A 26,371-nucleotide genomic window follows, 5' to 3' on the forward strand; every position below is an offset into this window, starting at 1 on the left:
GGATTTTGTGTCAATGAGTGATGAAGTCCGCAGCTCTTCACAGAGACGGTGAGGAGCCGTCTGCTAGCTGCGTGGATGTTGGTGGCAGGCAGCTGGAAAGGAGCGGTCGGAGGTGCCGGAGGTGCTGTGGTGGCCGGCAGATGACGAGAGCTCTGCTGGCGAGGATCTCCGGCACTGGGACAGACAGGTACAAAGTAACTCTGCCGTACTACTTGCTATAAGGCAGTAGAAAGAAATACTTTTCTGCCTGCCAGCAAACGTTTCTCCTTCCACTTGGAGCTAACGTTTAAGGCCCCAGAATGTTTTGTCAATAAAACAATCGTTTTCAGAAGGTTGTAAACGTTGCTTGCTACAATTTTGCCACTTCAAAATTTGACTTGGATTGGATACGTCAGAAGTTCTGAAAGTAAAGCTGGAGAAGACGGACGTGAGCTAGCTTAACTCGTTCTTTCCTGGAGGCATTTTTCCACAAACCGTAATGGCCGCAATTGATATACGCTCACAAATGAAACCATTTCAACTCTCCCCCCCCCAAAAAAAAAAACCCATAGCAAACGTCTGACAAATAAAAACAAGCACTTTGCCGGAAGATTGCGAATAAGATGGAGATTGGCATTCTACCGACTGGTCAACCAGGACAGCGCATGCATGCCCCAGTCAGTCAGTATTGATGGCCTGCGACTGTGCTGTGAGCCGTCACAATGCACAATACGTGACATTGATTTAGTGCAATAATGCTTGATAGTTTCTCACTGGCAAAATGCGTCATTATAGGAACAAACGGAACCAAGAACAAATGAGTGAGTGCCAATGTAGCTAATGGGGAAGTAGGGTGCAATTTGAAATGACGTAGTTTCAGCATGCGGGGGGGGGGGAGGAAATATTTGAGGTATGCATTCTAAGAGCTGCAATCTCCATACAGAAGCAGGCAAACAAGCTTCTCGCTCGCTCGCTCGCTCTCTCTCTGAATGCCATGGCAGAAAATCTAGTGGGTGAGGTCAGGGTGTGACTGCCTGGAGCAGGAATGCAGCCGTGTGTGTTTTGGCTCTCCACATAACTGCGTGCACTGTCAACCTGCCTCATCTGGAGAACCAAACGCAGCTCGGTTTTGCTCGTTGGAATCAGAAAGCAGAGGAGACCTTGTGTGAAGATTTTTGCCTCAAGATTAGGGGAAAGAAACAAACGAGCCGATGTGGAAGATGCACGGTTTTCATTTTTGATGCAATCCACCAAATGACATGACTTTGGATGATCCTTTTCTTAAATAGCAGCCAGGGGTTTCATCTCCTTCAAGATCTGGGCTGTTTGTGGAAGGCGGAGGCAACAAGGCAACTTTTTTGTCCATTTTGTCGCCGCTGTTGGTTGTAAGCATTAAACGACACACACACACACACACACACAAGAAATGAGTTGAAATGTTTCAATGACAGCCACTGACATCTTCTGGTACCTGCCAAATATGGCATCGCACTGCATAACGTAGGAGCTCGTCTCATCCAGCCCACAAAGGTCAAGAGTTTGGTAGCCCGCTGCATTGCTACTCTTTTGTCACATTGTTGTATAAATGAAGCTGGAAGGGTGTGCACGTGACTGGAATACTTGAGTGCTTCTTTACATTGGAAGTTGAAAGCAAGCGCTCTTGTTTCCGGAAACTAGCCGCAGTTGGCCAGGAGAGGTGAATAGAAAATGGTTTGTCTCGACATAACATTTTAAACAGAGGCATGTTGTGTTTTCATCTCATGTCCATGAGAACGTCAGTCCCATGTTGGCACCCAGAGAAACTGCACTGTCTGCTAAATTGTTGAAGGACTTGTAAGTCCAACATGATCTCACAAGCTGTGTTAGCCACAGTTTTTTCTATCGCTCAATCTCTTTTAGTAGCTGATACAATGATGGCAAAGCAAGGAAGCAAAACTCACTGTTACATAAATATGCCAAGCGTCCCAGCATTGTTTTGTATTACATTTCAAAGTAGCTGAGCTCCTCATCATTACACAGTAATAACAAAATGGAATTGGCCTCACGCGCTGTTGAAAAGAATTATGAATGAACAAAATGATTGCGGCTTCATTATGTGTAGTATGGCGATTATGCAAAGTGGCGGTTATCATGAATAACCGACGAGAGGAATTAGCCATGACGGAGCGCCACTGCGCACGGAGTACTGCTTTGCACATTGCCCGCCCGCCTCAGCACAGCACAGCACAGCACAAGGTGCTGGCGCGCGCGCTCGGATTCCAGCTCCCGCACTTTGCGTGCACTTTGCATGTTGCTCCCGGGCGGGCGGGCTGCGTGGCTTTCCTCCCACACGCGCTCCAAACAGGCCCTCGGTGTGAGTGCGTGTGGGACTTGGTCTATGTGCGGAAAGTGGCTGATTTGTTCTTTTTTTTCCCGCCCTCCATTCCAACAGGAAACAGCACCATAGGAGACAGTACTCATTTCACCTGGTAAATTGTGACAGCGCTCATCAAAAGAGGTCAATGCAAATGTTGTTGTTCTGCTTGTCATATTGTGCACGTGTACCCAGCTCAGCCCAGCCCACCCCAGCCAATGAAAGGAGAACGACTGTCACGCTCAAGATATACTAAGCCTTGCTATTCTGTTTTTAGGCAAGCCTTTTCAGTGGGTGGCAGGGAACATGACATCTGAGGGGGGGCACCTGTTTGCCACTTTATTCCCTTGCTGTTTCAAGAAGGAGCATGCCGAAATAAGCCACTTGCAGCACAATGCCAGGGCAGCGGCGGCACTGGAGCCCACCTTAGCGATGCCCCCCGCCCAAGAGCTGGACGCTATGTTCACCGAGCTGGTGGTGAGTACTCAAAGTCAAAGTCTGCTTTATTGTCAATTTCTTCACATGCCAAGACACACAAAGAAATGGAAATGACGTTGCCACTCGGCGAGATGCAAGCGGCTTGGGCTCCCGCCTTTCCTCTGATCTTCCCCCTGTCTTGAAGGATGAACTGGACCTGACAGAGGAGCACCGCGCTGGAATGTTTGCATTGCCAGCGGAGAAAAAATGGAAGCTTTACTGGAGTAAGAAGATGGTAAGAAGCACAACTCATTGAGCACCAATGTTGCTTTCCTTCAGCGTGCGTGTGGAATTGCGGCGCTGCCAATGGCAATTTCTTTTGGCTCATATGGGTTTGTATTTCAGGAGGTAGAAGAGAATAAAGGAGCAACTAGCCTTCCAGAGTATTATATTGACCAGCTCCATTTAATGGCCACTGTAAGTAGATGACGATTTCTTTTGACACTGAAATAAATGAAGAGTTTCAAAATAGCTAGCTTTGTCTGTCAGAGAAAGACCTTGCTGATGATGGAGGATGAAGAAGATCTGCGAAGACAAAGGCTTGTCGAAGGCCTCAAAACAGCTCTGAGGACACAACCCATGAGGTACGTTCGCACTGTAGGCTACAATTACCGGAGCCATCCGGAGAGGGCGTTCCGACCCAGGTCTCGGATTCGGAGGCGTTGACTCTCATCCCGGCCGCTCGGCGCTCGGCTCCGGAGAGAGAGCCGGAGATCACGGCTCGAAGAAGCCGACAGCACCGCCTAATCTGCAAAACGGAGAGCTGCCGCGCTGAAGTCCCCGATGCCGCCGTCTCCCTCGACTGCGCTCGCTCTCGGACTCTCAAAGTCTTTGTACGTCTTTGTACGTCCTTTTCAACTCTTTGCAGCTCTCTGCTTGATCTCACGCAGGTTTGTCACAAGGTTTATGGACCTGGACGGCCTATCGTGTCTCTTGAACCTTCTCAAGTCGACGGACGACGAGACGACCGAGTCTCCCGTCCGCACGTCTTTGATTGGCTGCGTCAAGGCTCTGATGAACAACTCGCAGGGAAGAGCTCACGTTCTGGGACACGGCCAGAGCATCGACGTCATCGCGCAAAGCCTCGCCGCGGAAAACATTAAAACCAAGGTACGCACGCCGATGCGAGAGCGTCAGCCAGTACAATACTATATTCCGGAATGCGACGTTGCCTTTGTAGCCTTTTGAGAAGTGCTTTCGAAGGCCCCAATAAGCCATCTGATGTGGACTACCGTTGACAAACTTCAGCGTATTGCTTTAGGTGCGACTGTTGTCATTTGGGGAATCTGCACTTTGTTCTAAGAAATGACATGTAAACGTCTCTTGGCAAGCTATTGGAGAATGCGGGACTTTGATTGTCTTTCTCCTAGGTTGCCGTTCTGGAGATTCTGGGCGCAGTTTGCCTGGTGCCCGGAGGCCATAAGAAAGTACTGGAGGCCATGCTCAACTACCAGACCTTTGCCTCAGAGAGAACACGCTTCCAGGTCACACATATTGAGCCATTGATTTTGCACGCTCGAGTTCAGTCGAAAGCTGACGTCCGAGGCCCCGCGGCAAGCAGTCAATAGCGGTCGCTGTAAATACCAAAGACAAAAAGTCCCTGGCATCTTGTTGACGTTTAAAGCTTCGGATGTGCAACGAGGATCCTGTGCGTCCTTTTTGCCAGTGTGCAATGTGTCATTGTAAGCCTTCCCCATCCTCCTCTCTTTCACCAACGATTGGAGTGGAGGATTTGGTCTGAAACAGCCACATGACTGTGCGTGATGCTGATTTTGTGCAGACACTGGTGACGGACCTGGATCGAGCCACAGGTCGCTACAGAGATGAAGTGAACCTGAAGACTGCCATTATGTCCTTCATTAACGCCGTGCTGAGCCAAGGACCAGGCGAGGTAAAAGCTGTTAGTGTGCCACCTCAGCAACTCTTATTGTGTTGTATTGTCTTTTTTTTTTTTTTTTTTCAGAGCAGTTTGGAGTTCCGTATCCATTTACGCTACGAGTTCCTGATGTTGGGCATCCAGACAGTCATTGATAAACTTCGCTCCCACGATAATGCCACTCTGGACAGGTGTGTGATCACTGAAAGGGCGATTTGTACGGAGCCTTATTCTTTTGCCACTTGGCGAGCATATGGCAACTGTGTGTTGTCTTGCAGACATCTGGACTTTTTTGAAATGCTGAGGAATGACGACGAGCTTCAGTTGGCCAAACGTTTTGACCTTGTGAGCCAGCCAGCCAGCCACCCGCTCGGTCCCCGTCCAAGAAATACAACCCGTGACGACGATTGCCATGCCGAATATGATTCTATGACTGATTTCAGGTTCATATGGAAACCAAGAGCGCAAGCCAGATGTTTGAGTTGATCAGGAAACGTCTATCGCACACGGAAGCGTACCCTCACCTCCTGTCTGCGCTACAGCATTGTCTCATGATGCCGTGTAAGGCCATTTACAATGGATACAAATGGATTTCAACTCTATGTAAGAGTGTCTCTCTCCCTTCCTTGCTTCCTTGCTTCCTTCCTTGTGTCCTTCCTTGCTTCCTTATTTGCTTCCTTCCTTGCTTCCTTCCTTGCTTCCTTCCTTGCTTCCTTCTTTGCTTCCTTCCTTGCTTCCTTCCTCCCTCCCTCCCTCCCTCCCTCCCTCCCTCCCTCCCTTCCTTCCTGTTGTGGATTCACAGTTAAGCAAAACAGTACCATGATTCAATACTGGGTGTTGTTGGATCGGATTGTTCAGCAGCTGGTCCTGCAGACAGACAAAGGCGAAAATCCTGACGTTGCTCCCTTGGAAGATTTCAATGTTCAAAATATCGTTCGAATGTAAGTAGTATTAATTGCCCACAAAAGTTGCCTTCAACCTCATCTGTTTATGTTTTGCTCAAAAGGCTAGTCAAGGAAAATGAAGTCAGACATTGGAAAGATCAAGCAGATGCAATGAGAAAAGGTGAGAAGAAAGCAAGCGTGAGGTTCAATGCTTTCAAGACATCTCATCCCCCCCGCCCCCAGATCATCAGGCACTCAAACAACGCTTGGAAAAGAAAGAAAGGGAGTGTGAGGCCAAGAACAAGGAGAAAGAAGACATGATGACAATGCTCAACAAGTTGAAAGACAAACTGGAGCGGGAGAGCAATGAACACAAACAAGCCCAACAACAACTGGCCCAAGTGTCGGCGCGGCTGAGCCAACTCGCTTCTTCCGTATGTTTGCGAGCGACACTGTGGTGAAACTAACTAACTCAACTCAAACTACCGTCTGCGTTCCACACTTTGAATTGATTTTTGGGGTTTTCCATCCAAAACTGTCGTATTTTATTTGAATGTGTGTTTTTGTCCACCAAGCCAAAGCCAAAGAAATCAGCAAGGTCATCTGCTCATTTGTCATTTGCAGAGTGTTCCGGGCGGCCCTCCGGTCACACCAGGAGGTTTGCTTCCATCTCCTGCTCTTCCTCCACCTCCGCCCCCACCAACGTTTGGCAATACTCCATTTGCTCCTCCACCACCACCACCTCCACCGCCTCCTCCTCTAGGAGCTCCTCTCGGAAGTATAAGGCAGAAAAATATTCCGCAGCCAGACAACCCAATGAAGTCCTTCAACTGGAGCAAGCTTCCTGAGGTACGAGTATTGATTGCTGCCTGCCTGCCTGCCTGCTGGCCTGACTGACGTGATAGTAAGGGGGGGGTCGCTCTGGTCTAGCCTGCAGATAGCTAAAGCACTCCCATTCACTGCTCCCAATAACAATCCAATGACACCTAACAGATGATTTTTTTTATCCCCCCCCAGAGCAAAATAAAAGGCACCATCTGGACAGAAATTGACGACCTGGAGGCATTCAAAGTCCTGGATCTTGCAGAATTCCAGCAGACGTTCTCAGCTTACCAGAGGCCACAAGTGCGTCACTTGACACCGCTTCTGCGTTTGGGATCTTCACACTGAACAATTTCCCCGTTTGACAGAAAGAAAGCGATGACGACAACGCCGTGGTCAAGAGAGTCAAAGAGCTTTCTGTGATCGACGGTCGCCGAGCGCACAACTGCAACATTCTCCTTTCGCGGTCAGTCAGCAAAAAGCCACGGCCAGAGCCATTGCAGGAAATGGAAAGATCAAAGAAAAGAAAAGAAAATGGCCTGATGGCAATGTTTTGCTTTTCTGTGCTGCGACAGGCTAAAACTGACAAATGGGGAAATTCGCTCCGCAATCCTATCCATGGACGAACAGGAAGATCTGCCAAGAGACATGCTGGAACAGGTAACGCGTGCAAAATATTCTAGCTCACAATCCAGTGCAATATTCCTAGATTCATTATGCTGCATGTTTTCTGGCCTTCTTCTCCAATCACTTTTTGTCACGTGCTTTCATTTTTACAGTAGAGCCAAACATGAAGCTGCAGGCATTTCATGTATGTTGTGTTTGTGTGTGTGATTCAGCTTCTAAAATTTGTTCCTGAAAAAAATGACATTGAACTGCTGGAGGAACACAAGCACGAACTGGAGCGGATGGCCAAAGCCGACCGCTTCCTCTTTGAAATGAGCAGGTGGGACGAGCTTGGTTTGTCGCAGAACATCAACTTTGGACTGACTTCTTAAGCACTGGATTCCTCTAGCTTGGCTTTCCCTCTCTTTTAGGAAAGGCGCCCTCATTTTCTAAAATATACCGAAATCGAATCATGTTTTGAGCCCAAAGCTTGGTCTTCCCAAAATCCTCCCTCGCATCCTCCCTCCCTCCCTTGCATCCTCCCTCCCTCCCTCCCTCCCTCCCTCCCATCCTCCCTCCCTCCCTCCCTCCCATTTGAGCTGGCCTCCGTTCCATTTCCCTTCTAGGATCGACCACTACCAACAGAGACTTTTGTCTCTTGACTTGAAGAAAAGGTTTGCTGAAAGGGTGGCTGACATCAAACCCAAAATCAAAGGTGACCTCTTGAGCAAGGCGCTCGCTGCTGCAAAAAGGTGCGTGCCCGACGTCATTGGCAGGCCTTCTTCTTCTTTTCAGCTTTGCGCGCCGCATCCAGGGAGGTGACCCAGAGCCAAACGCTGCGGCAACTCTTGGAAGTGGTTCTGGCCTTGGGCAACTACATGAATAAAGGACAGCGGGGAAACGCTTGCGGATTCAAAGTTTCCAGTTTAAACAAGATTGCCGACACCAAGTCGAGCATTGACAAGTACGCTTTCCTATTGCCTGCTCGTACAGCATACTCTAGCAAGCTATGAAATGGAGTCCATTTGCAGAAACCTCACTCTGCTCAACTACATTGTCACCGTGTTGGAGAAAAGGTTCCCTGGCTTTGTGGCCCTGAGCCAAGAGTTGCGAAATGTGCCAGAAGCTGCAAAAGTCAAGTGCGTGCAACTGCCTTTGCCTTGGCTTGGCCAGATACTTTCTTTCTTCACCGTCTCGCCGTCTTTCTTTCTTTCTTTCTTTCTTTCTTTCTTTCTTTCTTTCTTTCTTTCTTTCTTTCTTTCTTTCTTTCTTTCTTTCTTTCTTTCTTTCTTTCTTTCTTTCTTTTTCTTTCTTTCAGTATGAAAGAATTGGAGAAAGACATGAACAATTTGCGATCCGCCATCAAAAGTGTCGAAGCGGTAAGAATATATGTCTATTTTTTTCTTCTCCTTCAATTAATACCATAAAAACTAGAGGTATGGACCGATTGGAAGTTTTCATTCCTTTTTGAGGGCTCTTGTGGAGATGAACGAGAGACATAGCGCTCGCTACAACGAGACCTACCGTACGCGTGTTTTCAACGCATCTTTCTATCATACGTACGTATGCGTCTACCTGCACTTGCAGGAACTCCAGTACCAGCAAAGTCAAAGCTCTTTAGGCTCAACGGATAGATTTGTTCCTGTGGTCACGCAGTTCCTTACTGTGGCATCCTTCACGTTATCTGAAGTGGAGGAGTCCTATGTTGAGGCAAAACATCTGGTAAGTTATTTCTACATATTTCTCGTCAAGTGTCGCTCGAACTTGAACTTTCATCAACGTTCACGCTTGAAGCTCGGCAAAGCACTACAACACTTTGGAGAAGACTCGGCCAAGCTGGAGCCCGACGAATTCTTCGGCATCTTCGATACGTTCCTCTCGTCTTTCTCGGAGGCCAAACAGGCCAACGAGGACGTGGCCCGACGCGAGGAGGAGGAAGAAAAACGCAAACTCCTGGAGGCCAAGGTATGGAACGCGGCGTCTCCATAGTTGTATCCCCTGCAGCAGCCTGATGTTACAATAAAAAAAAAAAACTCACTTTCACAGATTGCAATAATGTGGACAAATACTATATGTGTTCATTCTTAAAGAATGGAGTTCAACATTGCTTTTCGTTGCTTTTCTCCAGATGAAGAGAGAGCGGGAGCAGAAGGCAAAGAAATCTCAAGTCAATGTGCAAGGAGACGAGGGAGGTGAATTTGATGACTTGGTGTCCGCACTTCGCTCCGGCGAAGTGTTTGACAAGGACCTCTCCAAAATGATTCGCAAAAGACATCGGCGACAAGAAACTGTCAGCAACAACCGGGAGAGACCGGCGACAAAGCTCTACCGGTGACGTGTGACTGAAGAGCAACCGCCAGCATCTCCTTCAAGTTCCTGCTATACTATAGTATGGGACAGTATGGGACCATGCGGTCGCAGGGGCGCCACACGCCTATGTAGCCGTGTCCGTCGTAACCTGTCTCGCAGTATTGGAATATCATTTGTTTGAAATTTGATTTGCCTGTCTTTCAACTCGAGCTTTGACCAAGAACAAAGAGCACCTGCCAAGGGATTTCTCCATACAATTGCAAAGCCCATATAGAATGATGATTAAAAGTATTCAAATATAGAGCCCATCTAGAATTGTCCTGAATCTCATTGAAACGTAAAGGACAAAGGATGGTTTTCAGTCCCAGCGGCAGCCATCGGTTGAACTGGGGCTCCCTGGCGGGCGCGATCGAAAAGTAATGCCTGATATAACCTGACGATGGCGCTAATGCTTCCAATAGATGTCAAGCGAACAAGAAGAAGACTCCGCTGCTTCTACTCTTACTTCCTGGAGTCGCTCAAAGCAAAGCCAACAATTTGCCTTACTTTTGCGCAATATTTGTGTCGCTGCGCTGCGCTGCGCTGCGCTGCGACCATGGTGGAGCCTCCAGCCGCTAACCACTTTGAAGACATCCAGTACGAAGACATCCAAGTTGAAGCGGTCAGTAACGCTCTCTTGCAAGTTTCGAAAGAAGCAAGCTGGGGGGCGAGTCACTACGGATTGCTCTTGTATCGATGGAAATTGGGCTCCCAAATACGACCAAACGAGTCAGTCGTTCAATCTGTGCAGAATAAACAACAACATATTTTCACTTGGAATCCAGTGTCGAGTATAACATACGTTCAGATTTAAATAGCGGATATCTAGAAAACAAAACGACAAACGTGTCACCCTTACTCGCATTTGCAAATTGGAACTAAGGCTAAGAATGTTGTTACTTGATCTGAACACAAGACGCAAAATTATTGATCAGCAATTCTGTCGACACATTTCATACAGACAAAACGAGGGAGATGACAGTAAAAACAACTACGTATAGCAACAACAACAAAAAACCCAAACAAAATCCGGGCCCGGTACCTTTGTGGCCGACAGACAGGGAATTCATGCTATTTCGCAAAGAATTGCAAACACGAGCTGCCTGCAATAGTTACATATTTCATATGATCGCTGCACGTGTATATTACGATTAAAAAAAAAAAAAAAAAGTCGTCTTCGTTAGAATAAGTCCAATATTTCACTTTGTGTTGTGAGTCTTTGACTTTTTTTTTTTTTTTTGCCTGTTGTGTTTTTTTCCTCCAGGCTGTTGGCAGGGGTACTTTTGGTGTTGTCTTCAAAGCTGTATGGAACGGAAAAGATGTAGCAATCAAGACCATCGAGAGCGACAATGAAAGAAAAGCTTTTCTCGTCGAGGTACGTTGAACTTTTGATCCGATGCCGGGCAGCCCAGCCTGTCCGTGGTCTGTCTTTGTCTGTCTGTCTGTCTGTCTGTCTGTCTGTCTGTCTGTCATTATGGTAAGCCTAAACAAAAGTGGAATGTCACACTTTGTCTCACGTATGAAGTTGATTGCTTCGATGAGTACATTTTGTGTCTGCCCCTTTTTGCCTTCGTACAGCTTCGCCAGCTCTCGAGAGTGAATCACCCAAACATTGTGAAACTATATGGCTCGTGCGACAATCCCGTAAGTAATCCTGCCACACTCACCCTGCCTGTTGTTTACAAAAAATTCCACCTTGATTGATTCACAGGGGAGTGAGAGCAATACCGAGTACAAAACGAGGCTTTTATTAGAGAAGGTTCCTGAGCGCTTTCAACGGAGATAGCAAGCTCCGTTAGTTCGCCAGTGCACAATCTTTGCTCATCATTTCAAATTGATTAGCCAACATTAACATCATGTGACTTTGTTTTTCAATTCTCAGGTCTGTTTGGTCATGGAATATGCCGAATGTGGCTCTTTATACAACCGTGAGTCCATGCAAATTTGCTCTTGGATGTGGCTTTGCGTAACAAACGTTTGCTAATCCCCTTTTACAGTTGCTGTACAAATACGTAGTTGACAGGCCCCTCCCTCTTGAGCGGTCAGCTTTTTGGGATGTAAACAAATAGATTCAGATCAATCATTTCAAAACTTCTTTGAAGTGTGAATGGTGATTTCATGGCGGAGTATGAGGACCCTCTAGTAGTAAAAGTTAGCGACTACAGTCATTTGCTGACTGACGATTTCCGTCTCGAGCTGCATGAACAGCTGCTATTCATGATAACAGGCAATCAATTCCTTTTCGGTCTCATCTTAATAGTGTCCAAAGTTTTGAAATGCCTTATCTTGGTCTCATTCTTTGGAACAAAAGAGTTTAGAAATGCTTCATCTTGGGCTCATTCTTTTTAACATGGGGGGTAACAACGATTGTCCACTTGCTATATCCACTGTAAACGTAGAACGTAGAGAAGCACAGTGAAGCCCTTTTGATGTGTCTTTGCAGTCCTGCACAGTGCTGAGCCGCAGGCGCCCTACACAGCCTCCCATGCAATGAGCTGGTGTCTGCAGTGTGCCCAGGGGGTTGCTTATCTGCATGCCATGAAACCAAAGGCATTAATTCATAGAGATCTCAAACCACCAAAGTAAGATGAACTTGATGCACAATGTGAAATCCTTACTCAACAGCATAGTGTTTCCATTTCCCTGTAAATTCCTTGACGTTGTTGAACTAAAAAAAAAAAGCATAGAAGTCTGAAAGCACATCACAGGAATGTTTATCTCTTGACACACAAAAACTGGTGTTGACTCCAACCTCAAAAGTGTGGCTACTCCAAGCTACAGTGTCGAATTTGCTGACTCGGTAAGCAATTCATATGCCACTAACACTAACCACAATACGGTGGCGTTGAGACGAGTGGGGCCGCGGGGAACATATATTGTCAAGAATTGCTTTGACTTAACATTTAAGTAGGTATAGCATTTAGAGTTTGTGCTCCTTGTCCACGGCCTTTTTTTCAGCTTACTCCTGGTGTCACGGGGTACCGTGCTCAAGATCTGCGACTTTGGAACGGCTTGTGACATCCAAACTTACATGACCAACAATAAAGGCAGTGCCGCTTGGATGGCACCAGAGGTCTTTGAAGGTGAGTGAGCACAGGAAGAGAGAATACAGGATAAAAGATAAAAATGCAATTTATTCCACCGGCCCAAATTAGCCACTTTAAGGTACACCTTTATCTTTTCTTTTTTTTTTTTTTTAACTCGAATCTATCTCATCACCTAATAATTGTAACGTTTGTGTGTTCTTCAGGTAGTAACTACAGTGAAAAATGTGACGTGTTTAGTTGGGGCATTATCCTGTGGGAGGTCCTCACCCGCAAAAAACCCTTTGACGAGATTGGAGGTTCAGCATTTTGTATCATGTGGGCTGTCCATAGAGGTGAGCGTTTCTGACGGCGACCCATTACGCTGATTGGCAAAGTGCCCATCATTCAATAGTGCAGCTCAAGTAAGAGACTCAACTCCAGGCTGTTGTCGCTCACGCCACAGGGACCCGGCCTCCTCTGATTAAAGAGCTTCCGGAGCCCATCGAGACCCTGATGACCCACTGCTGGGACAAAGAGCCGAACCAGAGACCCTCCATGGAGCACATCAAAAACACCATGAGCTGTCTCATGAAGGTACATGCTTGCTTTTCATTGGCTTGAGGTTGCTCAAGCTCACTGGCGGCAACTTTGAGCCCATACAAAATCACGTGCGCTTCCGGGGCGGGCTTAGTCTTTCGTATCCATCCGTTCTCTGAAGCGCTTCTCTTTTGTGTACTGCCTAAGACCCCAAACAAATAGCCGGACTATTGTTACAAACTACCATTGTGACGATCCATCATAAATATACTTGTATTTTGATTGTTCCCATCCCAGTACTTCCCAGGGTCTGATGAACCTCTCAGGCTCCCCCATCAGTCATCAACCAGTCGGAGTGGCTCGTCATCTGCTTCAAACACAGGTAGGTGCAGTATAGCCTGTCTTTTTTTTTTTGTGGTCCTCTATCTTGTCTCGCGTACATTTACATATTGTTCCAGACGGACAGTGATTGGCATTTAATCCAAGCGATGACTTGGCTAAAAGCATAAGTGTTGCGTCCCACTTCTCCGCTTCATGTGGAATATTTGGATGCCGTCCGTCCGCAGGTCCGTATCCCGCGCAGACGATCAGAACTTACGAGAGCGAGGAGAACCCGGACGACCCGAGCCCGTTTGGCCGAGAGGAAACTCTGAAAAGTTTTGAGTCCAGGTTTCCGCTCCAGTTTAAACAATCCAAAGTAATCGAACCTAATGGCGCTAACGTCTGTACGGAGAGCGCTCTTTACGACCCGTGTCTTTTCTTCTCCCCGTCCAGACGTTGCGGACCGGTCTGTCCAGGCTTTCCGGCCAAGCGCGACGCTCCCAAAGCCCCACGTCTTGCTCCAGCCCGGTCTTGACGACCAGTCAGTCCGAGTTGAGGATGACCGTTAGCCCGCAAGGTAGCTCCATATCTCGTCTCATTGTGGCAAGGGATAACAGAGAATGCAAAAAGCGTGACAATCGAGCACATTGTCTGAAAGCTGTGCGTTTTCCCCGTACGTAGCAACAAACGGTCTCGACGGCTCCGTTCCCACGTCTTTCCTTAAACTGGATCATCAGTTACAGGTAAGGCTTTTTCATCATAACCTCTCGACTACAGAACACGATGACTCACTCGGGTTTACATAATGGAGCTTATTTACGTATACCTCTATTTAGGAAAACAAATAGCCTGTGGAAGTTTGTCTGATCAAAAGTATGACTCTTGTCAGCAACTTGAACGGCATTTTTTTTCTCTCGCTCTCTCCCCAGCCCCTGGCTCCATGTCCTAACTCCAAAGAGTCGATGGCTGTATTTGAGCAGCACATCAAGATGGCTCAGGAATACATCAGGGTTCAGTCCGAGGTTGCTGAACTCGTCAGGAGAAAGTAAGAGAGAGGACGATTGGCAAGCTCGCAATCCTGTGTGCCGAGTTCACTCGACTGCACATCTGAAAAGGCCCAAATGGGTCACCAATGTGGATAGTTGGCTGCGGGCGGGACTGTTCCTTGGACATTTTCAGGCTTTCAAAAATCATCCGCGCTTTTTCTTCAACTTCTTGTGGCTAGGTAAATGACTGCTATCCACCTAGTGGCAGAAAGCTAAAATGCAACTGAGCGTCTCCTTAGCAGCAGGAGCAGCAGCAGCAGCAGCAGCTCTGATGTCCTGACTTGATAAAACACGCACGCTGTTGCGAAATACCTTGCCACTCGAGATTTTTGGAAAAGCGAGTTGACGTAAAATTGTCTTCCTTTGGATCCAGGCAGGAGTTGATCTCCGAGTTGGAGGAGGGGCAGAGAGAGCGCCAGACGTCATCTCGAATCATACAGGAACACAGCAAGCTGCTGGAGGACAACAGCAGCCTTTCCGTCTACTGTCAGGGCCTCAGAAACAAACTGAGTCTGATAAAGAGCCTGGACCAATAACAGAGCTAAAGCCGCACACGCACACACACGTGCACGCACACACGCACACACACACACTCACACCCCATGGACGGACGCAACATTATTCATTCATGAACTGGCCTGGACTTTTAGGACACGTTGGCTTGAGAAAACCAGACATGCATTTTATCATGGAGTCATAGAGCGAGTGAACCCTTTCATGTTGAACGATTCCTCACAGCACCTTCATTATCTGCGGGATTAATCAATCAATCAATCACTCAATCAATCAATCAATCACAATGCAGAAAACATGAGCACAATCAGGTTTAGCTTCAAAATAGCATCACAAGTGTTTTTAACTTAAAACGTTGCACAAACTTTGTTCAATTGTTGATTCAAAAAAATGTCACAGGCAGGCCACTTTTATGTAGGAAGCAGGTCAGGTTTTGGCCTCAACTGCCATTTCCTTCACTAGCTGGTCAGTAACCGTAAGAGGACGAGCGCTAACAAGAAAACGGCCGCTGCATTTCACACGAGTCTGCAAATTGGAAAGTCATTATTAATAGGCCGTGCCCAAACGAACGAGTGTATGGAATGTACACGCGCATGCGTGATGGTCCACCACTACCAAACAGATACCAAATGTCCTTTTTGTTAAGCCATGGTAGAAATGTATTTATTCACCTATTTTGAAAACCATAAAGGTCTGAATGTAACTTTTCTCTTTTAATATTCCCATTCGAAAAAAAGAATGTCATCACTTGGTTTTCCTTTTGTCTGGAGTCTTCTAAGTGTACAATGAGATGTCTGAGTGAGAAGTGTGCTTTGACAGGCAGCAGCATCTAAAGTGCAGAGGGGGCTTGGTCCTTTCCGTTCCTTCCTTCCTTCCTTCCTTCCTTCCTTCCTTGTTGTGAATGAGAGGCTAGCATGACGTCAGCAAAGCAATGTCAACAATGCAGCCCTTGGAGGAGAAAAGGCGTTCCATCCTAACGCGAACAGAAAGCCGTCCACGACGCACCGATTGATTGATGCATCTAGCCCATTCAAATGGCGATTGGTGTTCTTCGACGAAAGCGGGGATTAAGCACGATGCAGACCTACTTTTGTTTGTGAGAACCAACCGTGGGCGAGCGAGCGAGCGGGCAGAAAAGGGTGAGTTAGTTGCTCGCTCGCTGTACTTTACGTTCACAATGCGCGAGCGCTACGACGTATTGTCCTCTTAAAAAAAAAAAAAAAAAAAAAGCGGCGTGCTGGAGCACCGAATTGGTGTCTGTTTGCATGCTTGCTTCCTTCCCTCCTCCACTTGTTTCTGTTGCAGCCATGCTCTTGTCGGTTGTTGTTTCTTGCGGGGCTTGTGTGTTCGTGCCCCGCTGTGCTGATGCTGATATGACGGTTGCATGAGGTGTTTTGACTTCAAACTCGTCCGTTCGTTCCCTTGAGCCAGCATATTAGCAACCCAAATGGCGGTTGTTTGGTTCCCTTTTGCAGCCAAAGCGTGTCTGGTTTGAACATAAAAGGGGCAGGTTCCAACCGACGCCACGGTGCCTGATGTCATTTGGACTGAGCCGGTTTGTAGCATGGCAGGGCGAGCACACGCATGGCCGGGATTTGCACAAGTTGGCCACTTGAAATGGCCTGTAAATATCGTGTGCTTTCTAATGTGTCTGAAAAGACGAGGTGGGAAACGTTGAGGCGCGAGGATCTGCTCGTCGTGCCGCTTTACCTGCTGTCATTGTGGGGCAGAAAGGCGCTGGCAAGGGACAAAGGAGCTCGGCTCAGTTGAGGAAAGGAAAGCCTCGCTCGCTCCCTCCCTCCCTCGCTCGCTCGCTCGCTCGCTCCCTCCCTCCCTCGCTCCCTCCCTCCCTCGCTCCCTCCCTCCTCGTCGTATTCCCGCCCTCTGCTGCCACCGCGGATCGCTCCTTCTTTCACTTGATCTGCTCAATTTGCTCCAAGCTTTCGTTGTAACTATTAGTCCCGTTGGCAACCTGAAGGATGAGACCAGAGGCTGCTTCATTTCCAATCAAACCATGGCAAATGTGAGCCAGTCTATTGGTCTTCAACTTGGCTTTGTATCCCTGGCTGGGGTTCCTTCTGCCTTCCACCCCGAGCATCTCAGCGCTTGCAGCAGCAGCAGCAGCAGCAGGACTTTGCTTCTCTTGCTCCATCGGCCTCTGGTGCTTAACATATACTTCAAATGAATCCATTAGAAGCGAGGTGACTGAAGCCAATGAAATATTTACTGGTGTTCTTGCTGCAGACTGGTGGGAACTCCATTCAAAGATGCGCCAAATAAGGCTAAATGCTATGAATTGGATGGAAAGAATGCAAGCAAGCGAGGCCTTGCAGCGTTGCCGTTTCTTGTTTATCTGGTGGCTGCCGATCTGGCAAACCATCTGGCACGCTTGCCGCTGATTGGTGCAGACATGAAGCAGATGGTGAGATGATGGTCAGTTGTTTTGGACCCTGCTTAAAGAGCACATTGCCTAGGCAGAGGTCACTAAGCTGAAACTAGAGCTAAAGCTCTTTAGCTCAGGGAGTATTATGGTGTCTGAGGAACACTCATTTGGCAGGAAAAGCGCTGGAATGGACCAGTTTGTTCCCATTTCAAATGTCTAACCTACATCAGAAACAAAGGAATTCATCACCACAAAAAGTCTTTTCTAGATAGATAGATAGATAGATAGATTATAGCCCTTTGATCTTCATCACAGCGCCTCAATGCCGTTGGCTGATGCAAGGCGCCGCCAGGCTCACTCAGAGCAAATGAAGCTTCAGTGTCTTGCCAATAGTGCATCTTCCGCGCTTTTTTGGGTTGGTCATTGTGAAAATCCCAGATATTTTTGCAGAACAGACCAAATATTTGACCAAGTAGCCATCCCATGCAATCAATCAGATGATTCCCTTGGGCTGCTCCATTTGTGTGTGTTGTGCAGTGCAATGCAATGCAATGCAATGCAATGGCAGCCACCACCACCCTTGCTGGCTTAGTACCATGCCGTCTTCTCTAACGCTCATTCATACTTGCGTACGTGCTCAATACTGTCTGTACGCGTGGATGAGCGAGAAATAGGATATCCCAGATGAAAGTGAGACATAATCGGGGCAGAGATGAGAAAAAGTAGGACAAAGACACTCAGTCAAAGTGGTTTGTTGCAAGTGGACTCATTGGTGTACTATAAGCATGCTGTTCTGCGTTTGTATTTCTGGGCCAAATATTTCAGCTAAAGTGACCTTCTTGTATGTTTGCAGATGAAGAAAAGAAAAATAAAAAGAAGGGGGAAAAAGTGGCAAACGTCTGCCTTAGCGCTACCGTCGTGTTTTCTTTGCGTCCAGGGCGCCACCGGGAGTGATGTCGACGGGCGACGAGCAGGAGGCAGAGGCAACCGTGCCCGTATACGTGTACGAGTCCAAGGTCCACTGCGCCAATGTTTTGTTGAGCCTGGAAGAGCAGCGGCGACAGGGCGTCCTGTGCGACGTCACCGTGGTGGTGGAGGGCAGGGAGGTCCGAGCGCACAGGGCCATCCTCGCTGCCAGTAGCCGCTACTTCCTGCAAGCCCTGCTGGGATACAACGGCCCGCCGGGGGAACCCGTCATTAACCTCCCGGACAAGGTGGGTGGCTCGCTCGCTCGCTCGCTCGCGGCAAAATGCCATTGGCGGAAAGGAAGGCAGGCAGAGCCTATCTATCACCTGCATGTCAATTCAAATACGGAGTGGAGTTTGCATTTTGATTTTGCCGCCCATGCTGTTTGACCCTACTGCAGGTTAGCGCAAAGGGCTTTGCCCCGCTGCTCCAGTTCGCCTACACGGCCAAGCTGCTTTTAAGCCGGGAGAACATCCACGAGGTCATCCTGTGCGCCGACTTCCTGGGCGTCCACAATCTGGAGGATTCTTGTTTCCGCTTTCTTCAAGCCCAGCTGCAGAATGACACACAACGGAGCGGCAAGAAGGAATACAGCAATGAATTTTACGAGCCGCGCCATTCCACAGACGGCGGGCAGCACGCCAGCAATGTAGCAACCGCAAAGCCACTTCCGACCGACCTTCCCGGGTATCGGCACGACAGCGAGGGCCGTGACGACCACCGCCGTGACGACGACGACGACGTGATCTTGGCCGCCGACCGTCACTCCGGCAGCCCCGTAAGCTCGCAGCTCACCGACTGCACCGATGGCACCACGCAAGCGCTTATCAGCCCCTCGCACATCAAAGAGGAACCCATCTTTGAGGACGAAGGAGACGACGGACGCGCGTGCAACCGAGATTTGTCCATGGAAGAGGTGCTCGAGATGGAGTTAGAAGTGGAAGGGGTTCCCGTAGCGGCCGAGTGCTCCCCGAGCCACAGCGGCGCCGGCGGCGGCGGCTCGCCTTCATCCTGCCTGCGCTCGCCTTCGTCCTGCCTGCGCTCGCCTTCGTCCTGCCTGCGCTCGCCTTCGTCCTGCCTGCGCTCCTACCTCCAAAGAGGAGGACTGGATCTCAGCGGCGTGCCGAGCGCCACCATCGAGCAGCTGCTGTCCAACAGACTGTCCCTCAGCCACTACAGGGAGATAGTCAAGCACAGACATAAGGACAAAAGGGAAGCGGCCAGCGCACCGCCGGATGTAGCGGGAGCAGCGCTGTGTGCCGGCAAAGCCTCCTCCTCCTCGTCCTCCTCCTCCTCCTCTTCCTCATCAACAACCTCAGGGGAGCTCGATAGACGCAGTGTCATTTTCTCCTCAGCAGTAAGTGATCATCATCATCATCCCCACCACGGGGGGGATGACAAAGTCCCGGGCTCGGATACGACGTCTTGTGGCAGCTCGCGTCTGATCCCAAACTGCGTCAAGACGTGGCGCTATTCCCCCGTCCCGTCGGAGCCCCTGACTCAGACTTGCAGCTCCCACTCTTCTTTCTCGTACGCAGAGGACGGGGGAAGCGGCAGCAGCCCACCTTCTTCCAACCTGCAACAATTGGACTTCTCCCTTTCCCCGCCGCCGCCACCGCCGCTGCACTCTGGCTGCATGTCTGGACTCTCTCAGTGCCTGGTGAGCAGGGACGAGGCCAGGGAGCTCCACGGTGGTGGAGAGCTCGTCTTTTCTCAGGGTTGCGCCAAGATCAAAAGTGAGCAGGGATTCGGCGCCAGCGGTGGAAATTCCAGCGACGAGTCGGGGGGCTCTTTCTCCGAGGGAGACAGCGAAAGTGGCATCAGAGTATCCGGTCCTGAGGTTCGAATGGCTTTTATCTTTAATAGCTACCCGTGATTTGTTTTTTTAAAAGGCCCCGCCTGGCTTTTCATCTTTTCATTGGCGTAAATATTCACATTCTGCTATTTTGTACGGTGAGTTTAGATCCCAAAAGCAAGGCGGCCCATTTTGGGAGCGGGCCTTGATTTATGTTAATAGCTCAGTGGCTCCCATTTTGATTAGGATGAGTTGGCCTCTTATGACGATGATGTTAGTATACACTAAATGAACGTCATCATAATTAATTAAGAAAAAATAATCATGAAATTCTCAACATTACTATCAGGGAAATGGCAAGCGTGCCACCGTATCCGTACTGTATGTAGATCAACAGCACCGCCTGCTGGCTGCGAGACAACATTGCCCTCCAGTGGCTGGCTGCATGGCTGGCTGCATGGCTGGCTGCATGGCCGGCTGCATGGCCGGCTGCATGGCCGGCTGCATGGCCGGCTGCATGGCCGGCTGCATGGCCGGCTGTATGGCCGGCTGCATGGCCGGCTGCATGGCTGGCTGCATGGCTGGCTGCATGGCTGGCTGCATGGCTGGCTGGCTGCATGGGTTCCTGCCATCCATGCAGTGTAGGCAAAGTTCATTTTCTACGTGAACTCGTTCAAAGTTCAGTTGACAAGGTTGAAAATGTTCATAATTGGAAATTTGTGAAAAATGAAAAGTTCATAGTTGATTCGTGCCCTGCGATTGGCTGGCAACCGGTTCAGGGTGTCCCCCGCCTACTGCCCGATGACGGCTGGGATAGGCTCCAGCACTCCCGCGACCCCCGTGGGGACTAAGCGGTTCAGAAAATGGATGGATGGATAGTTGATTCGAATTTGTTTCCCTTGAAGCCTTGTTTACAGCGGGACTTTCTGAGAAGAAAAAACCCGGCCGGCGTCCTTGAACAAAAGCAAACTGCCGTTGCCGGAACGAGCATGTTCACCAAAGCGTTGAGAAAGCCAAAATGCGCTAGGTTGAGTGCATGTTCAACCCAACTATGAATCTTAGTTGATTTCAGGTACAACGCGGTTGTCGGGATCAACATTGGATGGCGCACGGCGGCCTCCGATTAGAAAGGGTCAGAGCAGATGTACGATTCCAATCTTGCGTTCATTGATTTGTTGTTCTATTTAGGTAAAGCTCCCTTTTCCGGTGGACCAGATCACCAACTTGCCACGCAATGACTTCCAGATTCTCATCAAGATGCACAAACTGACCTCAGACCAGCTGGAGTTCATTCACGACATTCGCCGTCGCAGTAAAAACCGGATCGCCGCCCAGCGCTGTCGTAAACGGAAGCTGGACTGCATCCAGAACCTGGAGAGCGAGATCCGCAAGTTGGTAGGCAAAACAAAGGCAAAAGTCTTGAAATGTTGTCACTTGAGGGTGTCTTCCACCTACTTACTGTCTTGAGCCCAAATGATGCTCGAGCAGCTGTAATGTTGTCACTTGAGGGTGTCTCCCGCCAACGCTCTTGTTGGGTGAGCCCCTCTCGTTAGCCCCGCCCCTTGCCACCCTTGCGTCTTCCAATCAGCTCCCTCCCTAACCCTCAGCCACCGGTGTCTTGTGCAGGTGTTTGTCGTCGTCTCGCCTGTATTTGCGTACCTCCTTTCTTTGTTCCGTGTGCTGCCCCTCCCTGACCTAGTGGCGTCCATGTGTGTTTTTGCTCCACAGTCTATTTAGGTTCCCACTCGTGCTTTGTTTGCCCCTGTTGAATTTTGAGCCCTCCCAGACGGCATCCAACTCACCTTGCTTTTACCCTTCCTTCCTTCCTTCCTTCCTTCCTTCCTTCCTTCCTTCCTTCCTGCCGCAGGTGTGTGAGAAAGAAAAACTGCTGAGCGAGCGCAACCAACTGAAGGTGTGCATGTCTGAGCTGTGGCAGAACCTCTCCTTCCTCTCCCAGCAAGTGTGCCGAGATGTGCAGGACAGCCGCTCGCCTCCTCTCTCCGGCGCTATGGACGAGGCCTCCTTCCGCGCTCCAAAGTCGACGCTCGGAGTTGGAAGCGTGTCGGCGGCCGAGAGCAAGGATGGGCAGCCGGGGGCGGAGCTCTCGGCAAAAGGCCCGCTGGCGTTTGAGGAAATCTTCAGTCCCAGCGTAACTGTGGATTTCTGTCAGGAAATGATTCAGAAATGCACGACGGAAGAACAGAAGAGACACGACGGCACTTAAAGTTCAGTCGTAAGCGGACGCCTTCCTATCGGTCGATCGATCTGTATGTAGATGTTTTAAAAGGAAGGGACAGCAAAATGGTCCTCCCAGCAATACTCCTCCACAGGTATCTTTTTCCAAAATGACGGGCAGCTTTTGACTGTTTGTTCCTCGGCTCGGCTCGGCTCGGCTCGCTTTCCTCCTTCCTGCGGGCATTGCAGGAGGTTCAACTCAGGAATTTCTCCGAATGTTCACCCAAGTCCTTTCGACAGCAAACCTGGCAAGTTGACCACCTTGAAGTACATACCTCTTTTTTTCTCATTTGATTGACAATCTTGGGCTCCCAATTGACATTTGCGTACTGCAAATGGTGGCCATGCAAAGCGGATAAGACGCCGAGCCTTTTTGCCCCATGCTACTTGCCGTGGCCACAAACTTGGTGGCATATGTGGTGTGCGTCGGTGGCTGGTCCAAATTGTGCTCGGGATCTCATTGTTGTCCCAGGCTGTATGGTGGGACTAGGGCACTTTTTTTTGTTTTTGTTTTTTTTGGGTTGCTCCCATTTTGGTTGTAATGACAGCCTTGCCATGGGAAGTGTGTCCCTACAGGTAAGTGACACTTTCTTTTGCATTGTCACATTTTGGATGATGTGGTTGTCTGGCGCTAATTTTGCTTCGATCAGGATATTAGGAGCTGGGTGAGTCCCAAGCTATTTGATGATGTCCCGCCCACACTTTGCCAAATGTGTTACTCAACACCCTGATCTGGAGGCTTGATTGACGAGTGTTGATTTGAGTTTTGTTCAGCAGTGTTCTTAGAAGTTTGGGTTTTGCTTGAAAAGGGTTAAGGAAGAGTCTACTGCTGAACCAAGTAGAATGTCAAAAGACACGCATTTTGATTTGATTTGAATTTGAGCTTCCCAAAACAGCCTAGTACAACTTTGTGGAGCTTTTCTCGAGGCACAATCCATCTCAACTGGCCTGTAATTGACTCAAGACTTTGCTGTTAAAGGGGGATTGCATACATTTGAGGAAATGGTCCAAAAGAGCAAGTGTCATTATGCAACATTTCTACATCCAACTGTCTTTGTTGAATGGATGTGCCTATTTCGTTGTTTTTCTTTGAAACTTGGCATATGCCTGATGATGGCACTTACTAAATGTCTTCATTCAAACAATATTCCTTCCGCACGTGCCTATCTTAACATTGCTCCGATCCATCTTCCCAATGATGCACAAGTGTTTTTTTCCCAAGTATCTCACGAGTTATTGTGCTCCTCACAATTCGGTAACTCTATTTTGAATGTTTTGATGACGTTGCTCCAATGAAAAGTAATCCGTTTCTATGGCTGTGGCTAGCCTTTCATATTTCTTCAATCAATTCCAATGATGATGGGATGCTAAAAATATTGATCCGATTAGGCCTTGGGTGTTCATGCGAAACAAATCACGTCGACATGCGCAGATTGACAAAAACTACCGGAAATCCTAGTCGAAGAAGCTGTCGCGACCGACGTCTGTGTCAACAAAACGACGATTGTCGTCGGAGACAACTTGTTCCCGTCTCACTCTTCTTTCTCATGTCATGAGAGAAGAGATCAATTCACCAAATGTGCTCCTCGCAACCTATTGCCCGTCCATGCGTAAATTGGGGTGGAAACATTGTTGCGTCTCTCAGCGACAGTTGCATACTTGGGAGATGGCGGCTAGTTTTGTTAAGACGGTCAAAAAAAGGACAGACGACGTGATCATCCATCTGCTTCATGCAAGTCAAAAGTGGGATCTAATTGTCATTTCACGTTTGTACCAATCTAACTTTTTTTCCCACCAACGTTTGATGCTTCCGTTAGCCCATTGTCACGCGACACACGTTTTGATGTCAATGTGGCAGCGTTTTTCCCAAATACGCTAAAACCACACTGGTGCATTATTGAGTAGGGGTAATGCCAAATGGAAGGAAGGGCCAGGCGGAGTGCCGCCGCCGCCGTTTGTTCCAGGTTGAAGGTCCCATGTTGAAGCCGTTTGCAATGTCGACCAAACAAAGGCCTCTTCTGCTTACTTGACATTACGTAGCGGCATCATTGACGGCCCTTGAACGTGCGTGCGTGCCTGGAACACAAATTATTTTCCCTCTTGCAATTGCGGCTTGTTTTTCCACAGTAGATATTGACCGGCTTCGTATGACATCTTAAATGTGAACTTTATTTATTTGGGCTATGGTGGAGGTGAAATGACATAGATGATGGGCAGCTTTCTCACACTCGTTCTAGTTAACAATTCCACCTGTTAATTTAGTACTAGTCAGACGTGTACTCGCGTGTAAGTTGTAATGTTTTCCTTAAGACGAGTGAGCATGTTTACGATTTTACTGTATTGCGTTTTATTTTGCTTTTGTAAAGGTACTACTAAGACCCCGTTATGAAGTTCATTAGAAAAGCATTTTGTAAGTTAGCTAAATGTTGATGAATTGGAGGGAAAAATAGGACGAGTGCAGCTAAGTTTTCTTTCTCCTACAAAGGCCAGACTAAGTGAAAAGGTTTGATTTCATGTCACTTCGTCTATGTCATGATAATGGTGAAATGCTCGTATGGTGAAGATGAGGCCACTGGGGGGTGAAAAAAACAACAAGAAAAATAACGATTGCGTGTGTATATATCTTCCCTTTGTGTAAATATGGAGAACAAGATTGTTCAATAGTAAATAAATAATCAAAGCAGCCAATCCAAATGAAAATGGAAATATTTCTGCCTTTAAATGACAAGAATGGGAATAGCAGATTGCACCCCAAGCGCTAGGCGGATGAACACTTTCCTTTTTTATTTTGCTAAGGGTCACAACAAAAAGATCATAGTACCTTTCATTGTTTACTTCTTGTATTTATTTCATTTGGACTATTTTGTTTCTCCATATAGTGTAGATGCTAACTTGAAGCTTAAGGAAATGGAAATGAAATTGCACTTAAAACATCCAAATGAAGAATGAAAAGTTTGCGCTTCTAAAATAATAAGGTTGACATTCTTGTGTTGAAAATGCCTTGACTGGTTTCAGTGTGTGCTTTGAACTGGTCGCTATTTGTGTTTTCTTCTCTTTCCGCTCAACTAATGTTGCATTCAGAGGTGTTGATGGAGAAGCAACGGCACTGATGCGCAAATGCAATGATGCTTTGCTTTGCTTTGCTTTGCTTTGCTTTGCTTTGCTTTGCTTTGCTTTGCTTTGCTTTTGCCATCCATCCATCCATCCATCCATCCATCCAGTCACAGAAATCAATTTGGAGCATGGGCAAAGAGTAGTAACTCTGAAAATGGTCCCATGCCAAAAGCCTTGCCTGTGTGCATTGCTGCTCCTATTGTATTCTGTGGAAGCAGGCGCACCAAGAGTTTCTATCGCTCTTCTCCAACGAGCCTCGAAAACAAACGACTGCGTTATTTGAATTTGTGCACGACTTCCTTTTGAGTGGGAACCGCTGCTGACGACGAAGCATTGCCATTTTCAACGCCTCTGAATGCGGCTCGGCTCAGCCGATAATTGTGACGCTCTTCTCGGGCCTTTTTTCACTGGGTGGAAATGAAAGGAAGTACTACTTCAACTGATTTGTTGTCCATTCCAGCTGCAACTAGCTCGACTTGTTTCTCAGATTTGGACATTTCTGAAAAGCTCCGTTGAACTCACTTAAAACATATCTACCTGGATAATTCAGCATACATACCTCTTTTTGTGGGTAACGATAGACTGTACGTAGTTTCTGTGGCGTTGTTTGTAACTTTTTACCCTTTGAACATTCTTGTATTTGTACCTTTTGACATGTTCTCCTTTTTTTGAGTACCTGCAACACGACTGTTCTAGGCAGATTCAGCGCTCTTGATTTCATTTTGTACCTCTGAATGTTCAAATGGCACATTTAGTTTCGAGAAGATTTTTGGGGTAAATGTGCAACACGTCACGTTCCTTTGATATGAAAACATGAGACGAAACCATTTTTTTTGTCGAGGAATAAATAAAACAAAAAGCATGGTTGTTATTGTGCAGCGTGTCTTGATTTTATGTTCCCACGCCTTTGCCGTTAGCGAAGCGTTTGGTTAGCATCTAGTGACCGTATGTAAATAGTTATACAGACTTACAAAGGGATTATAATCGTCTCATTTAAAAAGAAAAAAGTCCATGTTACAGAAGCAATCAAACGTCCTTATAGGAAAAGGCTTCAAAATCCAGGTGGTTGTTGCTTTTTTTTGTTTTTCT

General features: G+C 47.9%; 3 protein-coding genes across 7 annotated transcripts; all 3 read left to right on the top strand.

Annotated features, from left to right (window-relative positions):
* Positions 1-37: 37 nt before the first annotated feature.
* Positions 38-9,610, top strand: daam1a (dishevelled associated activator of morphogenesis 1a). 2 transcript variants are annotated; one of them, XM_037240663.1, is made up of 26 exons: positions 38-187; positions 2,610-2,809; positions 2,955-3,044; positions 3,155-3,226; positions 3,299-3,393; positions 3,700-3,919; positions 4,180-4,293; positions 4,590-4,700; positions 4,773-4,876; positions 4,964-5,030; positions 5,129-5,246; positions 5,488-5,626; positions 5,692-5,750; positions 5,813-6,003; positions 6,194-6,418; positions 6,587-6,694; positions 6,760-6,857; positions 6,967-7,051; positions 7,231-7,337; positions 7,624-7,712; positions 7,793-7,961; positions 8,029-8,136; positions 8,316-8,376; positions 8,585-8,719; positions 8,802-8,962; positions 9,126-9,610. In XM_037240663.1, the coding sequence occupies exons 2-26, from the start codon at positions 2,639-2,641 to the stop codon at positions 9,127-9,129; spliced, it is 2,901 nt and encodes a 966-aa protein (XP_037096558.1). In that variant the 5' UTR covers positions 38-187; positions 2,610-2,638; the 3' UTR covers positions 9,130-9,610. The 2 variants fall into 2 exon arrangements, with proteins under 2 accessions (XP_037096558.1, XP_037096556.1); XM_037240661.1 differs by having other exon boundaries at positions 53-187; positions 8,792-8,962.
* Positions 9,611-9,729: 119 nt separating this feature from the next.
* LOC119115833 (mitogen-activated protein kinase kinase kinase 7-like) lies at positions 9,730-15,480 on the top strand. 2 transcript variants are annotated; one of them, XM_037240668.1, is made up of 14 exons: positions 9,796-9,968; positions 10,611-10,721; positions 10,925-10,990; positions 11,229-11,274; positions 11,790-11,928; positions 12,305-12,429; positions 12,597-12,725; positions 12,836-12,966; positions 13,207-13,291; positions 13,476-13,606; positions 13,684-13,807; positions 13,912-13,973; positions 14,160-14,275; positions 14,650-15,480. In XM_037240668.1, exons 1-14 carry the CDS (start codon positions 9,903-9,905, stop codon positions 14,810-14,812), a joined length of 1,494 nt encoding a protein of 497 aa, XP_037096563.1. In that variant the 5' UTR covers positions 9,796-9,902; the 3' UTR covers positions 14,813-15,480. The 2 variants fall into 2 exon arrangements, 1 of the variants encoding a protein (XP_037096563.1); XR_005096197.1 differs by lacking the exon at positions 14,650-15,480 and having other exon boundaries at positions 9,730-9,968; positions 13,874-13,973; positions 14,160-14,244.
* Positions 15,481-15,627: 147 nt separating this feature from the next.
* LOC119115832 (transcription regulator protein BACH2-like) lies at positions 15,628-26,144 on the top strand. Of its 3 annotated transcripts, none has more exons than XM_037240665.1 (5): positions 15,628-15,928; positions 18,110-18,386; positions 18,539-19,978; positions 21,122-21,328; positions 21,801-24,967. In XM_037240665.1, exons 2-5 carry the CDS (start codon positions 18,126-18,128, stop codon positions 22,155-22,157), a joined length of 2,265 nt encoding a protein of 754 aa, XP_037096560.1. In that variant the 5' UTR covers positions 15,628-15,928; positions 18,110-18,125; the 3' UTR covers positions 22,158-24,967. The 3 variants fall into 3 exon arrangements, with proteins under 3 accessions (XP_037096560.1, XP_037096562.1, XP_037096561.1); XM_037240667.1 differs by having other exon boundaries at positions 21,179-21,328; XM_037240666.1 differs by lacking the exon at positions 15,628-15,928 and having other exon boundaries at positions 15,937-18,386; positions 21,801-26,144.
* The last annotated feature ends 227 nt before the right edge of the window (positions 26,145-26,371 follow it).

The sequence above is a fragment of the Syngnathus acus genome, chromosome 22 (assembly GCF_901709675.1).
Source record: "Syngnathus acus chromosome 22, fSynAcu1.2, whole genome shotgun sequence".
NCBI lineage: Eukaryota > Metazoa > Chordata > Actinopteri > Syngnathiformes > Syngnathidae > Syngnathus > Syngnathus acus.

Bases quoted from the DNA above. Each gene is read 5' to 3' on its own strand.
- daam1a (XM_037240661.1), top strand. From the start codon at position 2,639: ATGACATCTGAGGGGGGGCACCTGTTTGCCACTTTATTCCCTTGCTGT. The intron at 3,227-3,298 runs GTAAGTAGATGA...TTTGTCTGTCAG, and splicing joins AGCTCCATTTAATGGCCACT to AGAAAGACCTTGCTGATGAT. The intron at 8,963-9,125 runs GTATGGAACGCG...GCTTTTCTCCAG, and splicing joins GCAAACTCCTGGAGGCCAAG to ATGAAGAGAGAGCGGGAGCA.
- LOC119115833 (XM_037240668.1), top strand. From the start codon at position 9,903: ATGGTGGAGCCTCCAGCCGCTAACCACTTTGAAGACATCCAGTACGAA. The intron at 12,430-12,596 runs GTGAGTGAGCAC...TGTGTTCTTCAG, and splicing joins GGCACCAGAGGTCTTTGAAG to GTAGTAACTACAGTGAAAAA. The intron at 12,967-13,206 runs GTACATGCTTGC...TTCCCATCCCAG, and splicing joins CCATGAGCTGTCTCATGAAG to TACTTCCCAGGGTCTGATGA.
- LOC119115832 (XM_037240665.1), top strand. From the start codon at position 18,126: ATGTCGACGGGCGACGAGCAGGAGGCAGAGGCAACCGTGCCCGTATAC. The intron at 19,979-21,121 runs GTTCGAATGGCT...TGTTCTATTTAG, and splicing joins TCAGAGTATCCGGTCCTGAG to GTAAAGCTCCCTTTTCCGGT. The intron at 21,329-21,800 runs GTAGGCAAAACA...TTCCTGCCGCAG, and splicing joins AGAGCGAGATCCGCAAGTTG to GTGTGTGAGAAAGAAAAACT.